Source organism: Pseudophryne corroboree, chromosome 5 (assembly GCF_028390025.1).
Source record: "Pseudophryne corroboree isolate aPseCor3 chromosome 5, aPseCor3.hap2, whole genome shotgun sequence".
NCBI lineage: Eukaryota > Metazoa > Chordata > Amphibia > Anura > Myobatrachidae > Pseudophryne > Pseudophryne corroboree.
In genome coordinates, this window is record NC_086448.1 from 342,337,770 (window position 1) to 342,360,589 (window position 22,820).

General features: G+C 43.3%; 1 protein-coding gene across 1 annotated transcript in view; it reads right to left on the reverse strand.

The window, feature by feature from the left end:
* Positions 1–22,820, reverse strand: part of ITGA9 (integrin subunit alpha 9) — an 838,556-nt gene that overhangs the window by 186,168 nt on the left and 629,568 nt on the right. Inside the window, exons 19-21 of the mRNA XM_063922573.1 lie at positions 17,805–17,888; positions 9,138–9,217; positions 3,799–3,888 (exon numbers count right to left, since the gene is read on the reverse strand). Of these exons, the coding sequence (XP_063778643.1) occupies positions 3,799–3,888; positions 9,138–9,217; positions 17,805–17,888 (254 nt within the window). The remainder of the gene's footprint in view (positions 1–3,798; positions 3,889–9,137; positions 9,218–17,804; positions 17,889–22,820) is intronic.

Genomic DNA, 22,820 nt, shown 5'->3' on the forward strand with positions numbered 1-22,820 from the left:
AAAAATCTCCAGACTTGATCACACTCCCTGGAAATTTTTTCCTTGTGTGACTGCTCCCCAGCCTCTCGGGCTGGCCTCCGTGGTCACCAACATCCAAAACTGAATGCCGAATCTGCGGCCCTCTAGAAGATGAGCACTCTGTAACCACCACAGGAGAGACACCCTTGTCCTTGGATATAGGGTTATCCGCTGATGCATCTGAAGATGCGATCCGGACCATTTGTCCAGCAGATCCCACTGAAAAGTTCTTACATGAAATCTGCCGACTGGAATTGCTTCGAAGGAAGTCACCATTTTTTTACCATGGCCCTTGTGCAATGAAGCACTGATTTTAGGAGGTTCCTGACTAGCTCGGATAACTCCCTGGCTTTCTCTTCCGGGAGAAACACCTTTTTCTGGACTGTGTCCAGAATCAACCCTAAGCACAGGAGACTTGTTGTCGGGATCAGCTGCGATTTTGGAATCTTTAGAATCCACCCCTGCTGTTGTAACAGTATCCGAGATAGTGCTACTCCGACCTCCAACTGTTCCCTGGACTTTGCCCTTATCAGGAGATCGTCCAAGTAAGGGATAATTAAGACGCCTTTTCTTCGAAGAAGAACCATCATTTCGGCCATTACCTTGGTAAAGACCCGGGGTGCCGTAGACAATCCAAACGGCAGCGTCTGAAACTGATAGTGACAGTTCTGTACCACGAACCTGAGGTACCCTTAGTGATAAGGGCAAATTTGGGACATGGAGGTAAGCATCCCTGATGTCTCGGGACACCAGATAGTCCCCTTCTTCCCGGTTCGTTATCACTGCTCTGAGTGACTCCATCTTGATTTGAACCTTTGTAAGTGTTCAAATTTTTTTAGATTTAGAATAGGTCTCACCTAGCCTTCTGGCTTCAGTACCACAATATAGTGTGGAATAATACCCCTTTTCTTGTTGTAGGAGGGGTAATTTAATTATCACCTGCTGGGAATACAGCTCGTGAATTTTTTTTTTTTTTTCCATACTGCCTCCTTGTCGGAGGGAGACCTTGGTAAAGCAGCCTTCAGGAGCCTGCGCAGGGGAAACGTCTCGACATTCCAAACTGTACCCCTGGGATACTACTTGTAGGATCCAGGGGTCCTGTACGGTCTCAGCGTCATGCTGAGAGCTTGTCAGAAGGGTTGGAACGCTTCTGTTCCTGGGAATGGGCTGCCTGCTGCAGTCTTCTTCCCTTTCCTCTATCCCTGGGCAGATATGACTCTTATAGGGACGAAAGGACTGAAGCTGAAAAGACGGTGTCTTTTTCTGCAGAGATGTGACTTAGGGTAAAAACGGTGGATTTTCCAGCAGTTGCCGTGGCCACCAGGTCCGATGGACCGACCCCAAATAACTCCTCTTCCTTTATACGGCAATACACCTTTGTGCCGTTTGGAATCTGCATCACCTGACCACTGTCGTGTCCATAAACATCTTCTGGCAGATATGGACATCGCACTTACTCTTGATGCCAGAGTGCAAATATCCCTCTGTGCATCTCGCATATATAGAAATACATCCTTTAAATGCTCTATAGTCAATAAAATACTGTCCCTGTCAAGGGTATCAATATTTTTAGTCAGGGAATCCGACCAAGCCACCCCAGCTCTGCACATCCAGGCTGAGGCGATCGCTGGTCGCAGTATAACACCAGTATGTGTGTATATACTTTTTATGATATTTTTCCAGCCTCCTGTCAGCTGGCTCCTTGAGGACGGCCCTATCTATAGACGGTACCGCCACTTGTTCTGATAAGCGTGTGAGCGCCTTATCCACCCTAAGGGGTGTTTCCCAACGCGCCCTAACTTCTGGCGGGAAAGGGTATACCGCCCATATTTTCTATCGGGGGGAACCCACGCATCATCACACACTTCATTTAATTGATCTGATTCAGGAAAAACTACGGTAGTTTTTTCACATCCCACATAATACCCTCTTTTGTGGTACTTGTAGTATCAGAAATATGTAACACCTCCTTCATTGCCCTTAACGTGTGGCCCTAATAAGGAATACGTTTTTTAAAACCCCTGACGGTGTTTTTGAGACGTCTGGACCGGTACTAATTGTTTGTCGGCCGTCTCATGTCGTCAACCGACCTTGGCGCGTGTTGACATTATCACGTAATTCCCTAAATAAGCCATCCATTCCGGTGTCGACTCCCTAGAGAGTGACATCACCATTACAGGCAATTGCTCTGCCTCCTCACCAACATCGTCCTCATACATGTCGACACACACGTACCGACACACAGCACACACACAGGGAATGCTCTGATAGAGGACAGGACCTACTAGCCCTTTGGAGAGACAGAGGGAGAGTTTGCCAGCACACACCAAAAACGCTATAATTATATAGGGACAACCTTATATAAGTGTTTTCCCTTATAGCATCTTTTTTATATAATTCTAACGCCAAATTAGTGCCCCCCCTCTCTGTTTTAACCCTGTTTCTGTAGTGCAGTGCAGGGGAGAGCCTGGGAGCCTTCCCTCCAGCCTTTCTGTGAGGGAAAATGGCGCTGTGTGCTGAGGAGATAGGCCCCGCCCCTTTTTCGGCGGCCTCGTCTCCCGCTCTTAACGGATTCTGGCAGGGGTTAAATATCTCCATATAGCCCCCGGAGGCTATATGTGAGGTATTTTTAGCCAAAAAAGGTTTTCATTTGCCTCCCAGGGCGCCCCCCTCCCAGCGCCCTGCACCCTCAGTGACTGCCGTGTGAAGTGTGCTGAGAGGAAAATGGCGCACAGCTGCAGTGCTGTGCGCTACCTTAAGAAGACTGAGGAGTCTTCTGCCGCCGATTCTGGACCTCTTCTCGTTTCAGCATCTGCAAGGGGGCCGGCGGCGAGGCTCCGGTGACCATCCAGGCTGTACCTGTGATCGTCCCTCTGGAGCTAATGTCCAGTAGCCAAGAAGCCAATCCATCCTGCACGCAGGTGAGTTCACTTCTTCTCCCCTAAGTCCCTCGTTGCAGTGATCCTGTTGCCAGCAGGACTCACTGTAAAATAAAAAACCTAAGCTAAACTTTTCTAAGCAGCTCTTTAGGAGAGCCACCTAGATTGCACCCTTCTCGGCCGGGCACAAAAATCTAACTGAGGCTTGGAGGAGGGTCATAGGGGGAGGAGCCAGTGCACACCACCTGATCCTAAAGCTTTACTTTTTGTGCCCTGTCTCCTGCGGAGCCGCTATTCCCCATGGTCCTTTCAGGAACCCCAGCATCCACTAGGACGATAGAGAAAATGAAATACTTCATCATACTAATTTACAGAATACATTACATACAGTATAAAGCAGTGATCATTTGAAAGGAAATAAAGTAAAAAAAATAAAATAATCCAATCCAAAGGTGTGTGCGGGAAGGGAGGTGGTGGTGGGAAGGGAGTGCATCTGTATAAGAATACCTTGCACTCATCCTCCAAAAACAACCAACATGAAAAAGAAGCGGCTTAAAGTGGTGGCACACTTGTCAGCATGGTCAATGGAAAGCTATACATCAGGTCTTTCCTTTGTTACTAGTTGTGTTGAATTACAGCAGTACAAAAACAGAGGTTAACATCGATAGAAATTTTAAATACAACAAAATACTGTGGATGTCTTTTATTCTTGTAGGAAAAAGGAAACACAGCACTGGAGATAAAAGCAGTATATCCTGTTTTTATAGCCTGAGAACCAGAGACTAGATGAAAGCTTGTGCCGGAAAGGATCATATAAAAACATAAAAAGAATGTGATTTTCCATTGGGAGGAAAATGGTACAGTTCCTCCTATTTCTGTATGACAGCAATTGGTCGCTTACCCTGTTACTGATGAGTCCACTTCATGCTTTAGAGGCACAGCCAGAGTGAGGGTGTTGTCATGCAAAGACTCTGCCCGCTCAATGTTTCCGCTGTGGGGGAAAATATAATGAAAGAGCCATTAAATATCTTTCAGCAGCTTTTCCATATCAAGTACACCCACTAGAAGTATAAATAGAGCTGGAATACATTCAGAGCAAATGATTATCCTATGTAATAGGGACCTACACAATACTCAGACACATGTAAAAGACTGCACATACACAGGGCATGCTCTTTGGGGGTTATTCAGGTTTGTTAACAAACCGAAAAAATAATCCTAATGGGCAAAACCATGTGCACTGCAGGTGGGGCAGATGTAACATGTGCAGAGAGAGATTAGATTTGGGTGGGGTGTGTTCAAACTGAAATCTAAATAGCAGTTTAAAAATAAAGCAGCCAGCATTTACCCTGCATAGAAACAAAATAATCCACCCAAATCTAACTCTCTCTGCACATGTTACATCTGTCCCACCTGCAGTGCACATGGGCCCTCATTCCGAGTTGTTCGCTCGCTAGCTGCTTTTAGCAGCATTGCACACGCTAGGCCGCCGCCCTCTGGGAGTGTATCTTAGCTTAGCAGAATAGCGAACGCAAAATTAGAAAAACTGCTACTAAATAATTCTTAGCCGTTTCTGAGTAGCTCCGGACCTACTCACAGATTGCGATCAGCTCAATCCGTTTAGTTCCTGGTTTGACATCACAAACACACCCTGCGTTCGGCCAGCCACTCCCACGTTTCTCCAGACACTCCTGCGTTTTTCCCTGACACATCTGCATTTTTTTGCAAACGCCGGGAAAACGCTGAGTTGCCGCCCAGAAACGCCCCTTTCCTGTCAATCATTTACCGAACAGCAGTGCAACTGAAAAGTGCCGTAGGATCCACAGCAAAGTTTTGTGTTAAATAACTAAGCGCATGCGCCCTGCGTGCCTTGCACATGCGCAATTTGCAACAAATCGCAGCATAGCAAAAATTGGCAACGAGCGAACAACTCGGAATGACCCCCATGGTTTTGCCCAATTGCTAACTTTTATGGTTTGCTAACAACTCTGAATAACCCGCTAAGTCCACAGTTTCAGATCTCCATTTGCAAAGGTAACGTGACCTGCTCTCACAGCAAAACAGGGTTAGAAGTGTGACTAGTGTACATTTATGTATGTGCAGATACATTTTGCAAAACGCAATATTGCACAAACACCTATGGGTTAATTCAATTAGGAGTGAGTTTGTAAAAGGGAGTTTGCTTCATGAAACCCGCATACATCGCAGCAATGTGTGCACCTGAGAAATGCAAGATTAAATTAGAGATGCCAATTGCGTGACTTATCTCCAAAAATCAAACTGAGAAAAGTGAATGAAAAAGTGGGGAAACCATTCTGTACGCCAAAAAGGAACAACTGATATAACAGGACCATACAGAAGGGCTGTTAATGGGGTGAGGAAAGTACCGGAGGTTCTTAAAAGGTGACAAACGACTGATGTTTACACTTGTTTATATGGTGAAAAAATGATAGCAAGTGTTTTTCAACAAGTAAAAGTCTTTCCAGCAATTTGGAGTACAGAAAAATGTCTGTAAAGTGAGTTTTCAGTGTTTTAATACCTCTTTATAAAAAACTGGAATAAACACTTTTCATTTGCGAGTTCAAAAACCTGTCTCCCATCAACACAACACCTCCACGTACCTGTCCCACATCATTTAACCCATTATTAAGCTTTTTAGAGAAATTCACCTGGAAACTGACACATCTTTAGTGGTCAAATTGTGTTATTCCAAACCCTCCAATTGCATTCATTAGAAGCATAGATGCCGACTGGTGGTTTGTGGACGTGGCTTAATATAAGGGGCGATTGTGGGATAGTGGCATTGTAGCCTCTGCCATGCTGATATTACTGGCGTTGTAAAGTGGGGGCTGGGCTATGATGACCCAATTCAATGCGAATCGTGCCATTGGCTCCCCTGGACAGCCCACTTTTGCGGAGGCTAGAGGGGGGTACTGGGGTTGCAGGCGGTGGAGGCCAGATCCGGGAGACTTGCCCTCTCTTCCGGGGGGGCTGGGAGCGTCACCCAATTTTCGGGATTCTCTCTGCCTTTCCAGGAGTATAATTAAAAGGGACTAGAGGTTCTGAACTGTGTCCTAACATATTTACCTTATAATAAAGATTTTCCTCAACTTTTCGCCTGTTTACGGAGTTGTGAACAAAAAAAATGTTTCTTCTGAAAAGCAATGTGAGTTTGGAATTGAATTGCAAATTAAATTTGTGGTGCGAGTTGTTAGAACGGCTAGCAGGACCCAGCTCGCACCTACAGTAACTGATTTGACCCTCTAGATACAATTCTTAAGAGTATAGAATCCTCACAATAGTCCTTATAAATAAAAAATATATTATAAATGTTATTGCAAATGGATTGAAAATTATTTTGCACACAGAATATTCTAAGATACAACATACTTAAGCTCCTAGCATGACATAACTTACTACATTTCACAACTCAAAAGCTGTAATGGATTTTATTACCATACTAGACTAATACAAAAAGATAAATGGTTTATGAGTTACATTATTCATAGACAGGGTCATGTGCTATAAATATAAATATGCATTCAAGAGTAATGAAATTAAATATGTGAAGTACATGGCTGCAGAGGAAAGCTTCCAGGTTTATGACAAATGAATATATTCAGTCAGCACTATGTTTAGTACAATTATTATGGAAACTCAATAGCATGAGGGAATGGTAATTAGAAGGTGGACATCTCATTAAACTCTTCCTAGAATTCATACTGTACTTCAGATGTCTTTGTATTAGTCCCTGAAAGGTGGCAATAGATGGGAGTTTGAAACTGATATAAGGGCAGAGTCACACAATCACTTGGTTTGTGACTGTGGAACCCTTAGTTCAGGTGCAGTCACCATAGGTGGAGCGTAAAGGGGGGTACTCACGGAGCGATCGCTGCTTAAAATCTAAGCAATCTGACTAGACTGCTTAGATTATAAGCAGCGATCACTCTGTGTGTGTACCCCTCACAGCGGTAGCAATGCGCGGCCCCGTGCATCGCTATCGCTGGTGCTAGATTGGTCTTCACGGCACGATTTGGGGAGAGATGTGTGTTGATCGAACCGCTCAGCACACATCTCCCCCCCCCCCCCCCCTCTCAGCACAATGCGATGTGTGCTGAGTGTGCCGGGGGAGACGGGTGGCCGCTCGTTTCACCCAGCGGGAGGCCAATCTAGTACCAGCGACAGCGATGCGCGGGGCTGCGCATCGCTATCGCTGTGGGGGTACACACGGAGTGATCGCTGCTTAAAATCTAAGCAATCTAGTCAGAATGCTTCGATTTTAAGCAGCGGTCGCTCCGTGAATACCCCCCTTTACACTCCACCTATGGTGACACATTGCCATAGCTTGCTGCACCAACAACCCATCAATGTAGGTCATTTTCAGTATGTGCTGACCTTGTGTTTATTATAGATGAATAATGGCAATTTTTACAGCACTCAAGATGCAGTGATCTCAACTTGAACTGATCATAACATATCCACCAACAAGCTCTTTTGTGATTCTTTGCTCATGGCTAAAAGCCATGCTCCCCAGAAGCATGTTCCTTACAATGTAATACCGTGTCTAGTGTTGACTATATTTCTAACAATCACTTGGTGAGTATTTAAGACTTGAACTTAACCCCCCCCCCCTTGCTATTTTTAGTTAGTAGATTGACCTGAAGACAGCATTGCATCTCAATGAAAAGGAGCTATGACATACAGGAGCATATCTCTACGGCGAGATGTGGTCAATGCCCCTAATTCAGACCTGATCGTAGCAGCAACTTTGTTAGCAGGTGGGCAAAACCATGTGCACTGTAGTGGGGGTAGATATAACATGTGCAGAGAGAGTTACATTTGGGTGGGTTATATTGTTTCTGTCCAGGGTAAATAGTGGCAGCTTTATTTACACACTGCAATTTAGACTTCAGTTTGAACACCCCACACCCAAATGTGACTCTCTCTACACATGTTATATCACCCCCCCCCCCCCTTCCCCCTGCACTGCACATGATTTTGCCCATCTGCTAACAAAGTTGCTGCTACGATCAGATCTGAATTAGGCCCAATATACCTAGAAACAAATTCCCAACAGATTAAAATACCGACAACCATTGACCGACGGTCAAAATCCCGATATGGTCAAAATCCCAACATGGTCAAAATACAGACATTTATAATACCGACAAGGGCAAAATACAGACATTCAAAATGTCACCAGGTCAAAAAGTCGACATGAGTTTTTCGTGATTTTTTTCACTGAAACCGACTTGTTCATACCTTACCGTCCCAGTGGACCTGGATGGGGACTATAATAGTGTCCAGAGCGCAGCAAGCCACCGTGCCCGAAGCCGCAAGCCATGCAAGGGGACACGGTACACTTATACGGTGTCCATGTTGACCTATGTCAACATACACACACAAAAAAAGAAAAACGTGTGTCGACTATATGACCTGTCGACATTTTAAATGTCGGTATTTTGACCTTGTCTGTATTTTAAATGTCGGTATTTTCACCATATCTGGATTTTGACCCTGTCGGGATTTTGACCGTCAGTCAATTGTTGTCGGTATTTTGACCTTCGGGATTTTGATTGTAGGTATTTCATACTAAACCAGTCTACGGCTGTTGAAGTTAATATTACATAATGTCATATTTGGGATTACTCTGCTGCTGACTTCATTAAATATAATATTTTACCTCACTTCAAACTCATTTCATTAAGAATAATTAATTGTTACAAGAGTTATGTACAGTACCATTTATATATGATGCAATTAACAAATACAAACGGTTACTTAACAGCTAGTTTGATATGGTTATTATGATCATGGTGATTGATATTCCACTAATTTAAATTGAAAACAAAAAACACATCTTATGATTGATTCTGACCTGACTGGTCATTCGGTTTGTAAGCATTGTTACAAACTAATTTATCCACATCTATTTGGTTTTCTGAACAAAACAACTGCTTAGAACAGTCAAAATAATCCCAATAATGCTACTATATAATCCACATAATTCTATAATGCCATTATTTTAAGTACAAAGAGTTTTCAGTCAAACGTACAGTAAGTCATTTGTTCACCAAATGGAAAAAAAATAACTGGTTTCTTATTACATAGAAAATACTGTTTCATTTTCTTAGATAAGGGATAATACCAGTAATCACAAAGAGTAGAATGCAGCAAACGGGTAGTTTGTAATTAGAAAAGAACATGACAACCAGAGATGATGAGTAGATATGTATATACCTTTGTGCAGTGACCAAGAACTGGAGAACATCATCATCTCCGGACAAGTGGCTTGTATCAAAAATCACACTGAATTCATACTGTTGTGAGATAGAGAATAGATGGAGACCTAAAGATTAATTTCAGATTTTTACAGATGTGAATAGTAATAATTATGTTTAGTTCATTCATAGGATAAACAACTGCATGCAATACAGAGCCACTTTCCATCTCAAAAAGCTCTTTAACATATTTAAAACAATCTCCCCATTACACACCTACACATATGTTGTACATCATTTACCAACTCTTCGTCCTTGGAAAAAAGCAACATAGCTTCCGAAAAACTTACGAATGGCTCCAGACATTTTATGGTTTCATTTAGAGGCAGGGGATGTGTTACATATTATTGCCATTAAAACAGCCCAAGAAATCCTTTGCTGTTACATTCCGCTTTTATTTTTATGGGGAAAAAACACGTGTGTTTACATTCTTTTACCAAATTGGAAATGTTGACATGTTAAAGCTCCTGGGCTTAAGTTCACAGTAATAAGTCATTAAAAAGAACTTAAGTGCAATGCATATATCTACTGTCACAGGCATGTTTAATATACAGACCACAAAAAAGACACAGAGCACCACTACACTGTAGTAATAGTACAATAAAATCAGTCAGGACTCAAGTGCTGTCTGTGATCCCAAACCTAACTTACTGTAAGTAACTGCAAATTCCTAACATATAGTTCATGCAGCTGGCTTCCAGTGTATAGATAGTGTCTAGATAATCAATAAGTCGACACCATATGGTCGGCATGCATTAGGGCAACAGGGTCAAAAGGTCAACAGGTAAAAGGTCAACAGACACAGAGGTTGGCAGGTTCAAAGGGTCGACATGAAAATGGTCGACACACATATGGATGACACAAGGTTTTTTTTTTCTTCACATACTGTACTTTTAAACTTTTAGATGATGTACCATGCATGTGAACTACGAGTGGGAATAGTAACCTGTGCTGAGCACAGCAGTAGCAGAGTGAGGCACCTTGTTTGAAGGGTGGCGAGCAAAGCAAGGGTATACATTTGCAATAATTGTGGTCACATATGATGAAACAGGGAAAATTACATTCAAAAAGCTTTAAAAATTTGTGTAGACCTTTTTTTGTGTCGACAATTTCCATGTCAACCTTTTGTACCGGTCGACCTTTTCTTCTATCTACATTTCCCATGCCAACATTTAATCCTGTCGACCCTTTGACCGTGTGAGAGGGGTATATTCAATACCTGTTGGATCCTACAGGTCAGTATTCAATGTCCCGACAACGGTAATCCGACTTTTTTAAAGTCGGATTGACATTGTCGGAAACGGGGCTATAACCTGTTGGGTTTGGCTGCGCTTCAGACAATATATGTGGATTGGCGGCTTCAGCATTCCGACAGCTTTCAGACAAGAGTGGAATTCCCGATTTGTCGGGGAAAAAAGGCCCCCTATTGAATAGGTCGGAACCCCTTCTGACCTAAACCTGTCGGAAGCTGCCGTCTTTACTACAAGATGGCAGCTTCCGACAATTTTTGAATACACCCCAGTAATTATTGTAAATTTTCTATACAACATCACATGCAGCTGACCTCATGGAAAGCTTCAGCAGTGTTTGGATGAGTGATAGAGGTACAAGCTACAGCAGTATATATATATATATATATGTCATAGGTTTATTATCACACACATATATATATAGTATAGCGCTACAATGTTATGCAGCACTGTACATAGACTATTCACAGCAATCCCTGCTGTATTGTAGTTTCTAGTCTGAGCTCCCTACCTCATACACACATACAGTTACACTCACACTAGGGTCCATTTTTGACAAAGCCATTAAAGCTACAAGTATGTTACTGGAGTATGGGAGGAAAGCAGAGCACCCAGAGGAAGTCCCTGAAATGGGATGTGGTTATGTGTCCAGCGGTCTCACAATAATGACGCCGGGATCCCGCACAGTGAACAGCTCGACGGTTGGCATGCCGACCAACAGGGACTATTCCCACAAGGGGCTTGTTCCAGTCACCCCCTTGCTGGCCATCTCACAGCCCGTATCCCCGCATCCGTCACACAAACCCAACCCACTGAAACATACATCTGCACAGACAGAACACTAGCTGGAATCAAATCCATGTGTCCAGAGCAGTGACACATCATTGCTTACTACCTTTCCATGGTGTCATCTACATATATCAATATCCAAATTAAAATTCCCAGAAAGAATAGAAGTTTAGTACAAAATCAAATAATGTGGAAGTATGACAACAAAAGGGCTTTGCATCTCTAAAGCGCCATACACGCTAGGTCAGTGGTTCCCAAACTTTTTGAAATCACGGCGCCCTAGAGTATCAGAATTTTTTTTCACGGCACCCCAAGGCCAAGAGTTTGTTATTGAGAAATTCAGAAAATAATATTTAATTAAGTAAATTGTGTTTATATGTCATTGTTAACTTCAGTTAGGTGGTGAGGGACAGAATTTGGTTCTGTTTGTACATATATTTTATGGTTTTAAGCCTCAAGCACTGATTTTGTCTATCACATTGCCTGAAAATAATTTGAATTTGTCCTGGACCACCAACCCAGGGCACTCCTGCAAGTACCCCGAGGCACCCCACGCTGCCTTGACACACAGTTTGAGAACCACTGCACTAGGCGATTTAAAGATATTGCTCATTTTCATCCTTTTAGGCAACATAATTTATAATCTTGCCTAGTGTTGTACACACTATGGGGGTCATTCCGAGTTGATCGCTCGCTAGATAATTTTAGCAGCCATGCAAACACTATGCCGCCTCCCACTGGGAGTGTATTTTAGCTTAGCAGAAGTGCGAACGGTTGTATCGCAGAGCGCCAGCAAACATTTTTTGTGTAGTTTCAGAGTAGCTCAAAACCTACTCAGCGCTTGCGATCACTTCAGACTATTCAGTTCCGGATTTGACGTCACAAACCCGCCCAGCGTTCGACCAGCCATGCCTGCGTTTTTACGCACACTCCCTGAAAACGGTCAGTTGCCACCCAGAAACGCACACTTCATGTCAATCACTCTGCGGCAAGCAGTGCGACTGAAATGCATCGCTAGACCCTGTGCAAAACTACATCATTCGTTGTTCCCGTACGTCACACGTGCACACTGCGCCGCATGCGCAGCACTGCCGTTTCTTTGCCTGATCGCTGCTCTGCGAACAAATTCAGCTAGCGATCAACTCGGAATGACCCCCTATATCGTAAACGGGTCGTCAACAAGCATGTTCGGAGCTGGGCCGGGTAACGTCACTGGACAATATCGTTAGCGATATTATTTAGTGTGTATGAACTATATAATTTGTCCGGGAGCTGTCGAGGAGTTCAAGGGAAAAAGCGGATGATGTTGGTGTGTAAGTAAAGTAAGAAAGCCAAACCGGAGTATGTTTGACATAAAATATATTTTTTTTCTGTATGGGTATTGAATGTCTGCTCGTTACTGCTATTGTTCTATATTGTTCTGCTATTGTTTTAAGGGGGTTATTCAGAGTTGGTTGCAGATTTTGCTATCGCAGCAAAATCTGAGACCATGCTACTCACATGCAGGGGGCCACCCAACATATGCGGTTCCGCCCCACGATGCGATCACGCATTGATAAGAGGTAGACCACTGCCTATGCAGCATGGTTGTATATGCATTACACGCTTGCATTTCCTGCTCCCCCTCACCCAACACCGCGTCGCCTTCCCTGGACATCCATCGCCTGTCATTTACCATGCAATCTCATTCTTCCGGGATGTAATTGCATGGTAAAGGGTCACGCACTGTAGCTGCTGCGTGTGTGCAAGCACTATGAATGCAGACACTGCGTGCGGACGCAGCGGCTGTGTTCAGGTCTGAATAAGGTCTTAAATGTCTTTACAGCTAAATAAATGTTCTTAGCATCCACCTCAATTAAGAATAGATCTGAAGCGCCAATTATTCTGCATTCTTAATCACTTTCTACTTACACTGTGTATGGTTCCCCCAGCATACCAGTCACAGTATACAGAAAATATTTATAGAAAATCTTCAAATAACACATAGAAAATCTTCAAATAGTTTCAAAACAAGAAATATTATAACTTTTTTGGGGACCTCTTTATGAAGCCTTTCGGAAACTTCAATAAAATAATAATGAATGAACACCATGAGTTTCCATTTGTGTTGATTAATAGTGTGCCACTGTAAATAGAAAGGGCGCTCCAGATATGTGTTAGCACACTAGCAATTAAAAATAAGCATACTATAGCACATCATTAATTAAACCACTAGTGTTCTTACTTAAAAAGTGGTTGTTTGGGATAACAATTTACTGAGAATTATTTGTAATGTAAATGTACCAGCAAAGAAATGTATGCGAGTGAGGGTAGAATGAACCCAGGCAGAAGATTACCGGTAACTGGAATACAAAAAAGTCATTTTTGAAAAAATGATATGAACTGAGTTTATGATACTGCAATGTAGAGGACTTAGGTGGACATTTCTCACAGCTTGGAGAGAGATAAAGTACCACCAAACCAGCTCCTGACATTTTTCACAGCCTGTGAACCACCAGGAGCTGATTGGTTGGTACTTTATCTCACTCCAAGTTTGATAAATCTGGCACATAATGTTGAAATAAATTATTTAAAAACAAGCAAACATTTGGCTTTATTCAAAGCAAATAAATAGCTACCAATCCCAGTATAGCTGTCATTTCTCTACTGCAGCTTCAGATGTGTGGGATGGAGAATGTGGGCAGTATCCAATTACCAGAACTAATTTCCCGCATGGTAAAAATGGTCTTTTTAACCTGACAGTATTATCGGACTATTATAAGCCATTTTTACCATGCAGTAAATGACCCGTTTTCAGACAATAACAAATGGGATCTGGGATAAGTTCCTGGACCGATGTGTTATCACTGAAAAATAGGTCTCTGAGGGCTGCTAATTGGGTTTTCTGCTTTGCATACCTGAGGCTTGTGAATCCTAATCCCTGATAAGTTCCGGTTAGGACTAATTCCATAGCCCCCAGGGGATCCATTAGCTGTGGTAATTTACTGCAACTAATAGGATATCCCCTAAATCCGTGATTGGCTGTGATATGAGCAGTGTGCCTAAATGTGAGGCAAGTATTAAACAACTAATTATTTCTTGCTGGATAATCTAATTTTGCCGCTGACTTATTAGAAGACAATATTTTATGTTGGAAAGTCAAGATAAGATCACATGTATAAATAAAAGCAAATATGTTTGAACTAAGTATAAGGTTTTTCATTCAGAGAAATATTTGTTTCCTGAACTGAACACATGGGCCTGTTTTGGGAGGAAAGAGCAAAAGAATAAGTAACTGTGGAGCAGATGTATGAAGCCTGGAGAAGTGATAAAGCAGTGATAAGTGCAAGGTGATAACGCACCAGCCAATCAGCTCCTAACTGAAAATTTACATATTGGAGCTGATTGGCTGGTGCGTTATCACATTGCACTTATCACTGCTTTATCACTTCTCCAGGCTTCATACATCTACCCCTGTGTACCTGGACAAACCATACTGCAATGTATGGGGTGCAAACACAGTTATATTTTATTGCACGCAGGGTAAATACTGGCTGCTTTTGCATGTAGTCCACAAATGCTGTTTTAACACTGCAATGTACTGTACATTTGTGCTTGGACACATCCCTCTCACATCCAAATCTCTCTGCATTTACATCTGCCCACCTGTTGTGTGACATGGTTTTTACCAAGGTGCACAGTTACTTGCTCTTTCTTCCTTTACTCTCACCTCAGATTCAGGCCCTTTATTTTATGTGTAAATGTTCCATCTTAGACCAGTCTCTCTGGCTGCATAGATTAAAGTCTCCTTTCAGAACTCTGCTTCTGGTATTAAAAAATATTACTTGATAACACACCACAAGTATTATATGGTATTGGGAAAGTCTAGTGGTGGGATGTGATACAGTCCGAGATCGCCGGAGGTGCGGCTTGCAGGGCGATCTCGGGCATTTTTTTAAAAAGACAATCACTTGCAAGGCATGGTTTTGCCTTGTAAGTGATTGTCCCTTTAAAAAAAAGTCAGAGATCAGCCGGCAACTCGCACTTCCGGTGTTCTAGGACTAACTTACATCCTGCAGTAGAAGTCTTTTCATTGTGACATGCATTTCACTGGGGTTTCATATTCATTTTAGCTTTTTCTCTCTTGCGTGCCATGGGAAGAGACCAATCCAGTGGTTCCCAAACTGTTTTGAATCACCGCGCCCCAGAGTATCAGAATTCTTTTCACAGTACCTCTAGGCCAAAAGTTTCTTATTGAGAAATTTAGAAAGAAATATAAAATGAAGTAAATTGTGTTTATATGTCATCCTTAGGTTCAGTTATGTGGTGAGGGACAGGATTTGCTTCTGTTTGTCAATATATGCTATGATTGACAGCCACCAGCACTGGTTTTGCCTATTACATTGACCAGAAATAATTTGAAATGGCGCTGGATCCCCAACCAGAGGCCACCCTGTAAGTCCTGACGCACCCCAGGGTGCCACGGCACACAGTTTGAGAATTACTGGACCAATCTACTGCCCAAGGTAGGACATATCCTAGAAAGCAGGTAGGCAATGGCGCAGTGCAACAACTAAAACTTTCTTTTCAAAGCCATATTTAGTGACTGAAAGTAACATTACATGGCTACTATCCATAATCAATGCATAGACTACATTAACTGGTCAAATTATTATGACCACCAGGTTAATACATTGCAGGGACCTGTGGTGAGGTAAATGGCTCAGGAGGCACTGGCTAGTAACAGAGCCAAATTTAAACACAGTATATGACCTAAAGGGTTTATGTGGGCATTATACACAGGTGCAGCAGTACTGTATATGCTGTTGGAAATTTGGTGAGTTTGATCAGAGAAGTGCGGAAAAGATAGGCAGGGGAGACTTTTTACTCCAGAGTTTTGACTATAAAAAAAATTATTAGAATAATGCAAAGAAGATATTTTTAACATATTCTTTGTATTTTTCATATACTTTATATAGTCAAAACTCTGGCATATACGTTAGTATGACAGGAAAGGCTCTGCCTCACCGCACCGCACGTCACTGATGCATTGTTGAGCCAACTTTTACCTTTAATACGGCTTGAATTGTAGGCATGGATTCTACTACTGTAACTATCCACAGGAATCAAAGGACACAGACACTCCCATGAATCCATGGCCCATACCATAATGTTGCCTCTGCCAGCCTAAGGAGACGTGACGATGAAGAATGATCCATGCTTTGGTGTTGTTGTCTCTGTATCCACACCCTACCATCTGTATGGTAAAAACATAATTCCACACCACATGACCCATTTCCAATCATTCACTGTCCAATTCCTGTGTGCCTGAGCTAACTGGGGGCGTTTCAACCTATTGGAAGCAGATAGCAATGGTGTATGTACAGGCCTTCTGCTGCTGTAGCCCATACAATGAAATGCTCAGCATACTGTCCGGTGAGAGGACATCTGCATTGGTCCCGGATTCAGATTATCCGCATTTGATGCACTGTTGCCCGCCTGTAGGACTGAATAAAACTGTCCACTCTCTTGCTTGAGTATCCTGTAGCCATCTATGACCACAGGCCTTGCGCTCTGACCCAGTTTTTTGTCTGCTCGCCCGATCTTTGTACACTTTACCAACTGCGGCTCTTTAACAATTCAACAGTGTGTCCGTTTTGCTACTGCTTCAACGCCAACAATAATTCCACATTTAAAATCCTTCAGAACGAGCTGTTTACCAGTTATTTCCATTCTTATACAGATTCAGACATCCTACTGCAGCATTAACTGCAGAATAGCTACTTGCACTGGATGGTCATGATAAATTGGCCACCCAGTTTATATTAAAAATCACATGAACATATTATATGTGTGACACATGCCTCTATATGACACAAAGGGGCTGATTCAGACCCGATTGGTGATGTGCATTTTCGCACAGCAGCGTTCAGGTCTGTATTGCGCATATGCCGGTGCCGCAGTGTGCCGGCGCATGCCAGACAGCCGACAGTAGTCGTAGCCCAGCGATCGCCTCTGCTTGATTGACCGGCAGAGGCGGTCGCTGGGTGGGAGGGGGCGGGCTGTTGCCATTTAGCCGCAGTTTTGGGGGCGCGGTCCGGGCAATGCAGGCGTGCTCGGACCGTTGGGGGGGCGGGCCACGGTGGCTGCATGACAAAACACGCAGCCGCTGCTACTCGGGCAGCGATGAGTAGCTCACTGCTAGCACATGAGCTGCACTGGCTGAGAGCTACTCCTGAAGTACAAAAGCACCGCCGCTGTGCGATGCTTTTGTACTTGTGCGACGGGGCAGGGACTGACATGCGGGGCAGGCTGCCCCTGTGCTGGGCGTCCCCCCGCATGTCAGTGTGACTGATCGTAGATGTGCTAAATTTAGCACATCTACGATCAGGTCTGAATTACCCCCAAAGTCCATTTATACAAAGTATAAGGTATTAATGACTATTGAAACAAATATCTCACATCTCTGAAACCATACAAATGTCACCCTATTAATGTAACTATTACCATCTGGACTTCTGGAAATGATCTCATACAGTTACTAGACAGTATCAAATGTTTAAGAGCAATATCTTCCTATCTCCTACCATCTGATATATGCACCTTACCTTAGACTTGGACCTCATGAATGGGAAGCTCACACTACACTTGAGATAGTCATCCAGTAATTCACAGGAAATGCCTTGTTCTTCCTATAGAGGAAAATCAAATAATTAATTGAATAAACTATTTTTGCTGGTTTTGGCAAAATACATGAAAAACATTATTAGTGCTGTAAATCCCATATATATGTATGCAAAAATAGGAGCTATACATAGGCCCTCATTCCGAGTTGATCGGTCGCAAGGCGAATTTAGCAGAGTTACACACGCTAAGCCGCCGCCTACTGGGAGTGAATCTTAGCTTCTTAAAATTGCGACCGATGTATTCGCAATATTGCGATTACTAACTACTTAGCAGTTTCAGAGTAGCTCCAGACTTACTCTGCCTGTGCGATCAGTTCAGTGCTTGTCGTTCCTGGTTGACGTCACAAACACACCCAGCGTTCGCCCAGGCACTCCCACCGTTTCTCCAGCCACTCCTGCGTTTTTTCCGGAAACGGTAGCGTTTTCAGCCACACGCCCATAAAACGCCGTGTTTCCGCCCAGTAACACCCATTTCCTGTCAATCACATTACGTTCGCCGGAGCGATGAAAAAGCCGTGAGTAAAAATACTTTCTACATAGCAAAGTTACTTGGCGCAGTCGCAGTGCGAACATTGCGCATGCGTACTAAGCGGATTTTCATTGCGATGCGATGAAAAATACCGAGCGAACAACTCGGAATGAGGGCCATAGACATGAAGCTTTAACCACCTGGCTGGAGCTGCCAGATCTTTATCCAATGTTGCACCAAAAATGCGTGTTGGGAAATAGATGGAGCCTTCAGCTTACTAAGCCCATCTACACTGCCAGCCGAACACCGTACAGTGTTAGATTACAATAATGGTATAGCCTCATTTTCTTCAAATATGAATTAATAGTTGATAACTAATTAATATTAATTATACTGTGTGAGCACGGATAAAGCAAAATTTCGCATTTCACCTCTATGTGGTCTTTTATTTTTTGAGTTGAATTGTCCTGATATACAGTTTATTATAAAACAGTCGGTAACTTTAGTCACTACAATGCATACTGATCATACAGAGTCCAGAGAGCGTAGACCAGTCTTTTCTGATCTGCCCACTTTTCCAAAGAAGTGTGTGATCCAGGCACCATTTGTGGGTAATCACATCATTATGGATTGCCCTGGCCGGCCAAGGCAGTGGCATTCTACAGCAAGGACGAGGCAGAGATTACAAAAAAGACAGTATCACACCCTTCCACCTGGGCATCTACCCGTGTGGGAATATAAGTAATTTTGTGCAATACTTGACTAATTAATATATATATATATAGACACACACACATTCTTCCTTCATGCATGGTCGCCGAGGTGGGTGGGAGCAGGTAATGACTACTGAATACCAGGACCTTTTGAGGGAGACAAGTGTACCTTTGTTTTTCTAGAGGGGGCTTGGCCATGCTCCCATCTGTACCCCCATGGCTCAACAGGGTTGTTGGTCACAATAGCCCTGCCTCTATGCAAATACTTTAAATTATGACTTGTAGGATGGTGAGTTCATGTGGGAATTCTGAGAAAAAGTAAAAATGTCACTTCAAAGTCCAGCTTACTCTTGGGGTTATCGCCTTTAATTAACTGCAAAATTTTTATCCTAAAATATAGTTCCCTAGAGACTCTCATGCAGGGACGGATTGGGAACAAAAAGCAGCCCTGGAAAAATTTGTACTAGTGGCCCCACATGGGCAGCACCAGAGGTGTAAGGTCTAGACATGGGCCATGGCAGCAGCACCCTCCCCCCAAGACTTTCCAGATAGTGGGGATGTCCAGCATCAAGGGGGGGGAAGTTAAAAGGAAATAAAATTAAATGTTATAAGCCCATTATATGATACACCGTCAGAATTTAGGAAACTATATCATTCTTTAGAAAGATATATTTTCTTGCTTATTACACCAACCGTATCCCAATCACTATTCACTCAATCTTATATGTCAGCCAAGCAGGCAGACAGAGCATACACTAGATCATCTGCAATCACAGGCTAAGTGGCAAAGTAATTTTCATATATGCAAATTATTTTGCATCTTATTCATTATGTCTATAAAAAAAAGCACATGTCCTCAAACAAAACAGGCCCCACGGGTGCGCCCGGCCCACCGGGAATCTTCCCTGAAAACCCTATGGCCAACCCGCCTCTGCTCTCATGTTACATTATATGAGTAAAGCATGTCGGGTTGTTTCAGTTCATGCCATTGCTTTAGTACAAAAAACAAAACCCAACCAATGCATCTTCCCATATAAAGTGCCCAGAGACAAGTAGAAGAAATAATACGTCATGTTACCACTGCATGCAAACAATTCAAACAACATTTCTCGAATAGAATATATTTGACAGCACTGATATATAAGATCAGTTTACCTTAGTTGTTGGAAGCAAAGTAATTAGAACAGTCTTCATAATTAATTAATCAATCAATCAATCAATCAATCAAATAAAGCCAGTTCTTATTAAAGTCATTTGAGCTACTTCACATAATTGTTTTAAAAAGGAGCCTGCCTTCATGAATTGGCATTTTATTTATTCAGCAGAAAAACATCAATGCATCTATCATACTAATATTTGTTCCAGATATGCTGTATGTACTGTAATGTGCAAAGAGTAAGCCCAGATTGTGTTTAATATATGGGTACAGAGGGAAACATTCAGAGGGGAGAGCTACATAGGAATTGTTCCTAAACTATTAAATTTTTTCCATATCACAATTGCTAGGACCTGACCCATGGATACTTTTCAACACTATGCAATGTAAATTGCTGCATGGTGTTTTCCAATCAATACAGAGTATGCAGAGTGTACTTCGCGTATACTTAAATATATTCTGGAATCTGACTTCTGTCCCACATAGGGGTATATATTCAATAAGAGTCGGATCCATTTCGACATGAATTTGTCGGAATGGATCCGACAAGCCCTATTCATTAGGGTGGCCAAATCCGACTGTCGCATTTGAGCCAAATCCAACTGTCGGATTTGGCCATTCCCTCCCGTCTGTGCTGCTGCTGTCAGCAGTTCCCCATGTGTGAGATCACAGGGAGCTGCTGGAGACAGCCACACAGCCGCATTCAGTGACGGCCGGGGAGTGCTGCCGGGAGAGAGGTGCCTGGCCAGGGGGACGTCAGATAGGAGCCGCGTCTTCCAGCGTCTGCGGCTCCAGCTGCCCCCGCCGGTAAGCACTTTCTCTCCCTCCTTCGCCACGCTACCCCGTCTCCTCACCTCATTCCGACTTTTAAAAAGTCGGATTGAGGTTGTCGGAAACGGTGCCAAATCCTGTCGGATTTGGCCTTGTTTCCGACAAAAGCACGTGGATCCGCGCCTATTCCGCCAATCCACGTGTTTTCCGGCAAGTCGAGAATTTCCAACTTCTCGGAAAAAAGCCTCTAATGAGTAGGTCAGAACCCCTTCTGACCTAAATATGTCGGACGCTGCTGTCTTTCCGACAAGACGGCAGCTTCCGACACTTATTGAATATACTCCTTATGGTCAATGTATTTTTTTTTCAAGCATAATAAGGCATACCAGCCTAGAGCCATGACTTGCCAAGTACAACTAGAGGAAAGAAGCTTTTTGTTCAAATGTGTCTACGAAGCGGCTATTGTACACAAATCAGTCAATGTTTTCTTGCTGCACAAGCGTCTGAGCCGCAATGCGCACATACATCAATTGAATTGCAATGGCAGTTGCACCAAGTAATTGAGTGACAGGTAGACAGCATTTGGGGATGGGAATGAGGAGTGCTCAGATGAACGCAGGCGTGCCATGGTTTTCTGGGCGTACATAAATGAGCAGTTGCGATATTACTTTCTACAGGAGAGCCCTCTGCGTTCCAGGGGAGCAGTTCAGCCTGCACATATTCAGAGGTACTCAGACTCTGCGACATGACCCAATTTGCGACGATCGCACCAATGTATCAGCAGTTTGAAGCACAGAAATGAAGCCACAGAATTGGGCGTCCATATACTCAGGTTACCTTCTGCCCACATTAGCATATAGTCACATCTGAATTAGGCCCAACCTGGGGATATAATTCTGGGTTAGGCAATGTGTGGCACTCCAATTGCAGGGTAACTATACATCCCAAGATGCCCTGTGCCAATTTTGTAGTTATTGCATTCTGAAACTACAGTATGGTAGTGTATGCTGGGATTTGATGTTCCACAACAGCTGAAGGGCCGCATATTATGGCTAATTCAGATGTGGTTGATGTTGCTATCACTGCTGCTTCCTTGTATGGTGATGCAGCAGGAGGTGTCTATTACAAGCAGACACCTCCTGATGCAGTAGCGATCCGAGGTATCGGATCACTCACTCATCATTGGGCAGCTTGCGGCACCCATGGGGGCATGCAAGCGGGCCATCACAGAGACCAGGACATTTCCTTGCAACCACGGAGATCCCTGGCTCTCACCCCGTAAACGGTGGCGACACACCTCCATTTTGGGAAACAGAGGCTGTCTCTGCTCCCTCCCCGTCCCTCAAACTGCACCGGACCATTAATCACTGTCTGCTGACTTCCTGCTTCCTACATCACAGGACCCATTTGCGCATGCACAGAACAGGTCCTGCGCATGCACATAGTATCAAAGATCGGTATGCACATGATGTTACAGATCCTACGGGATCTGAATGACCCTCATTCCCTACTCCAGTTATATACCTAATAAGGTGACAATATCATCCCTCCCAACTGTCCCAATTCCAGCGGGACAGACCCGCTACTCAGACACTATCCCGCTGTCCCAACTGCAGGTAGCAGTGTCCTGCGGGTGGGGAGGCAGATGGCAGAGCCTTTGATCACCCGCTCCTCTGCAAAGCAACATGACTAAAATTAAAATGTGGATAGAGGAAAAAATGGCCAGGGATATAATACTTAATAGAGTATATCTGAAGGTATTTAAAAGCTAATATAAATCTTTTTGATATGCAAAACGTACTTTTGTCCTCCACTTTGTCACCAATTTT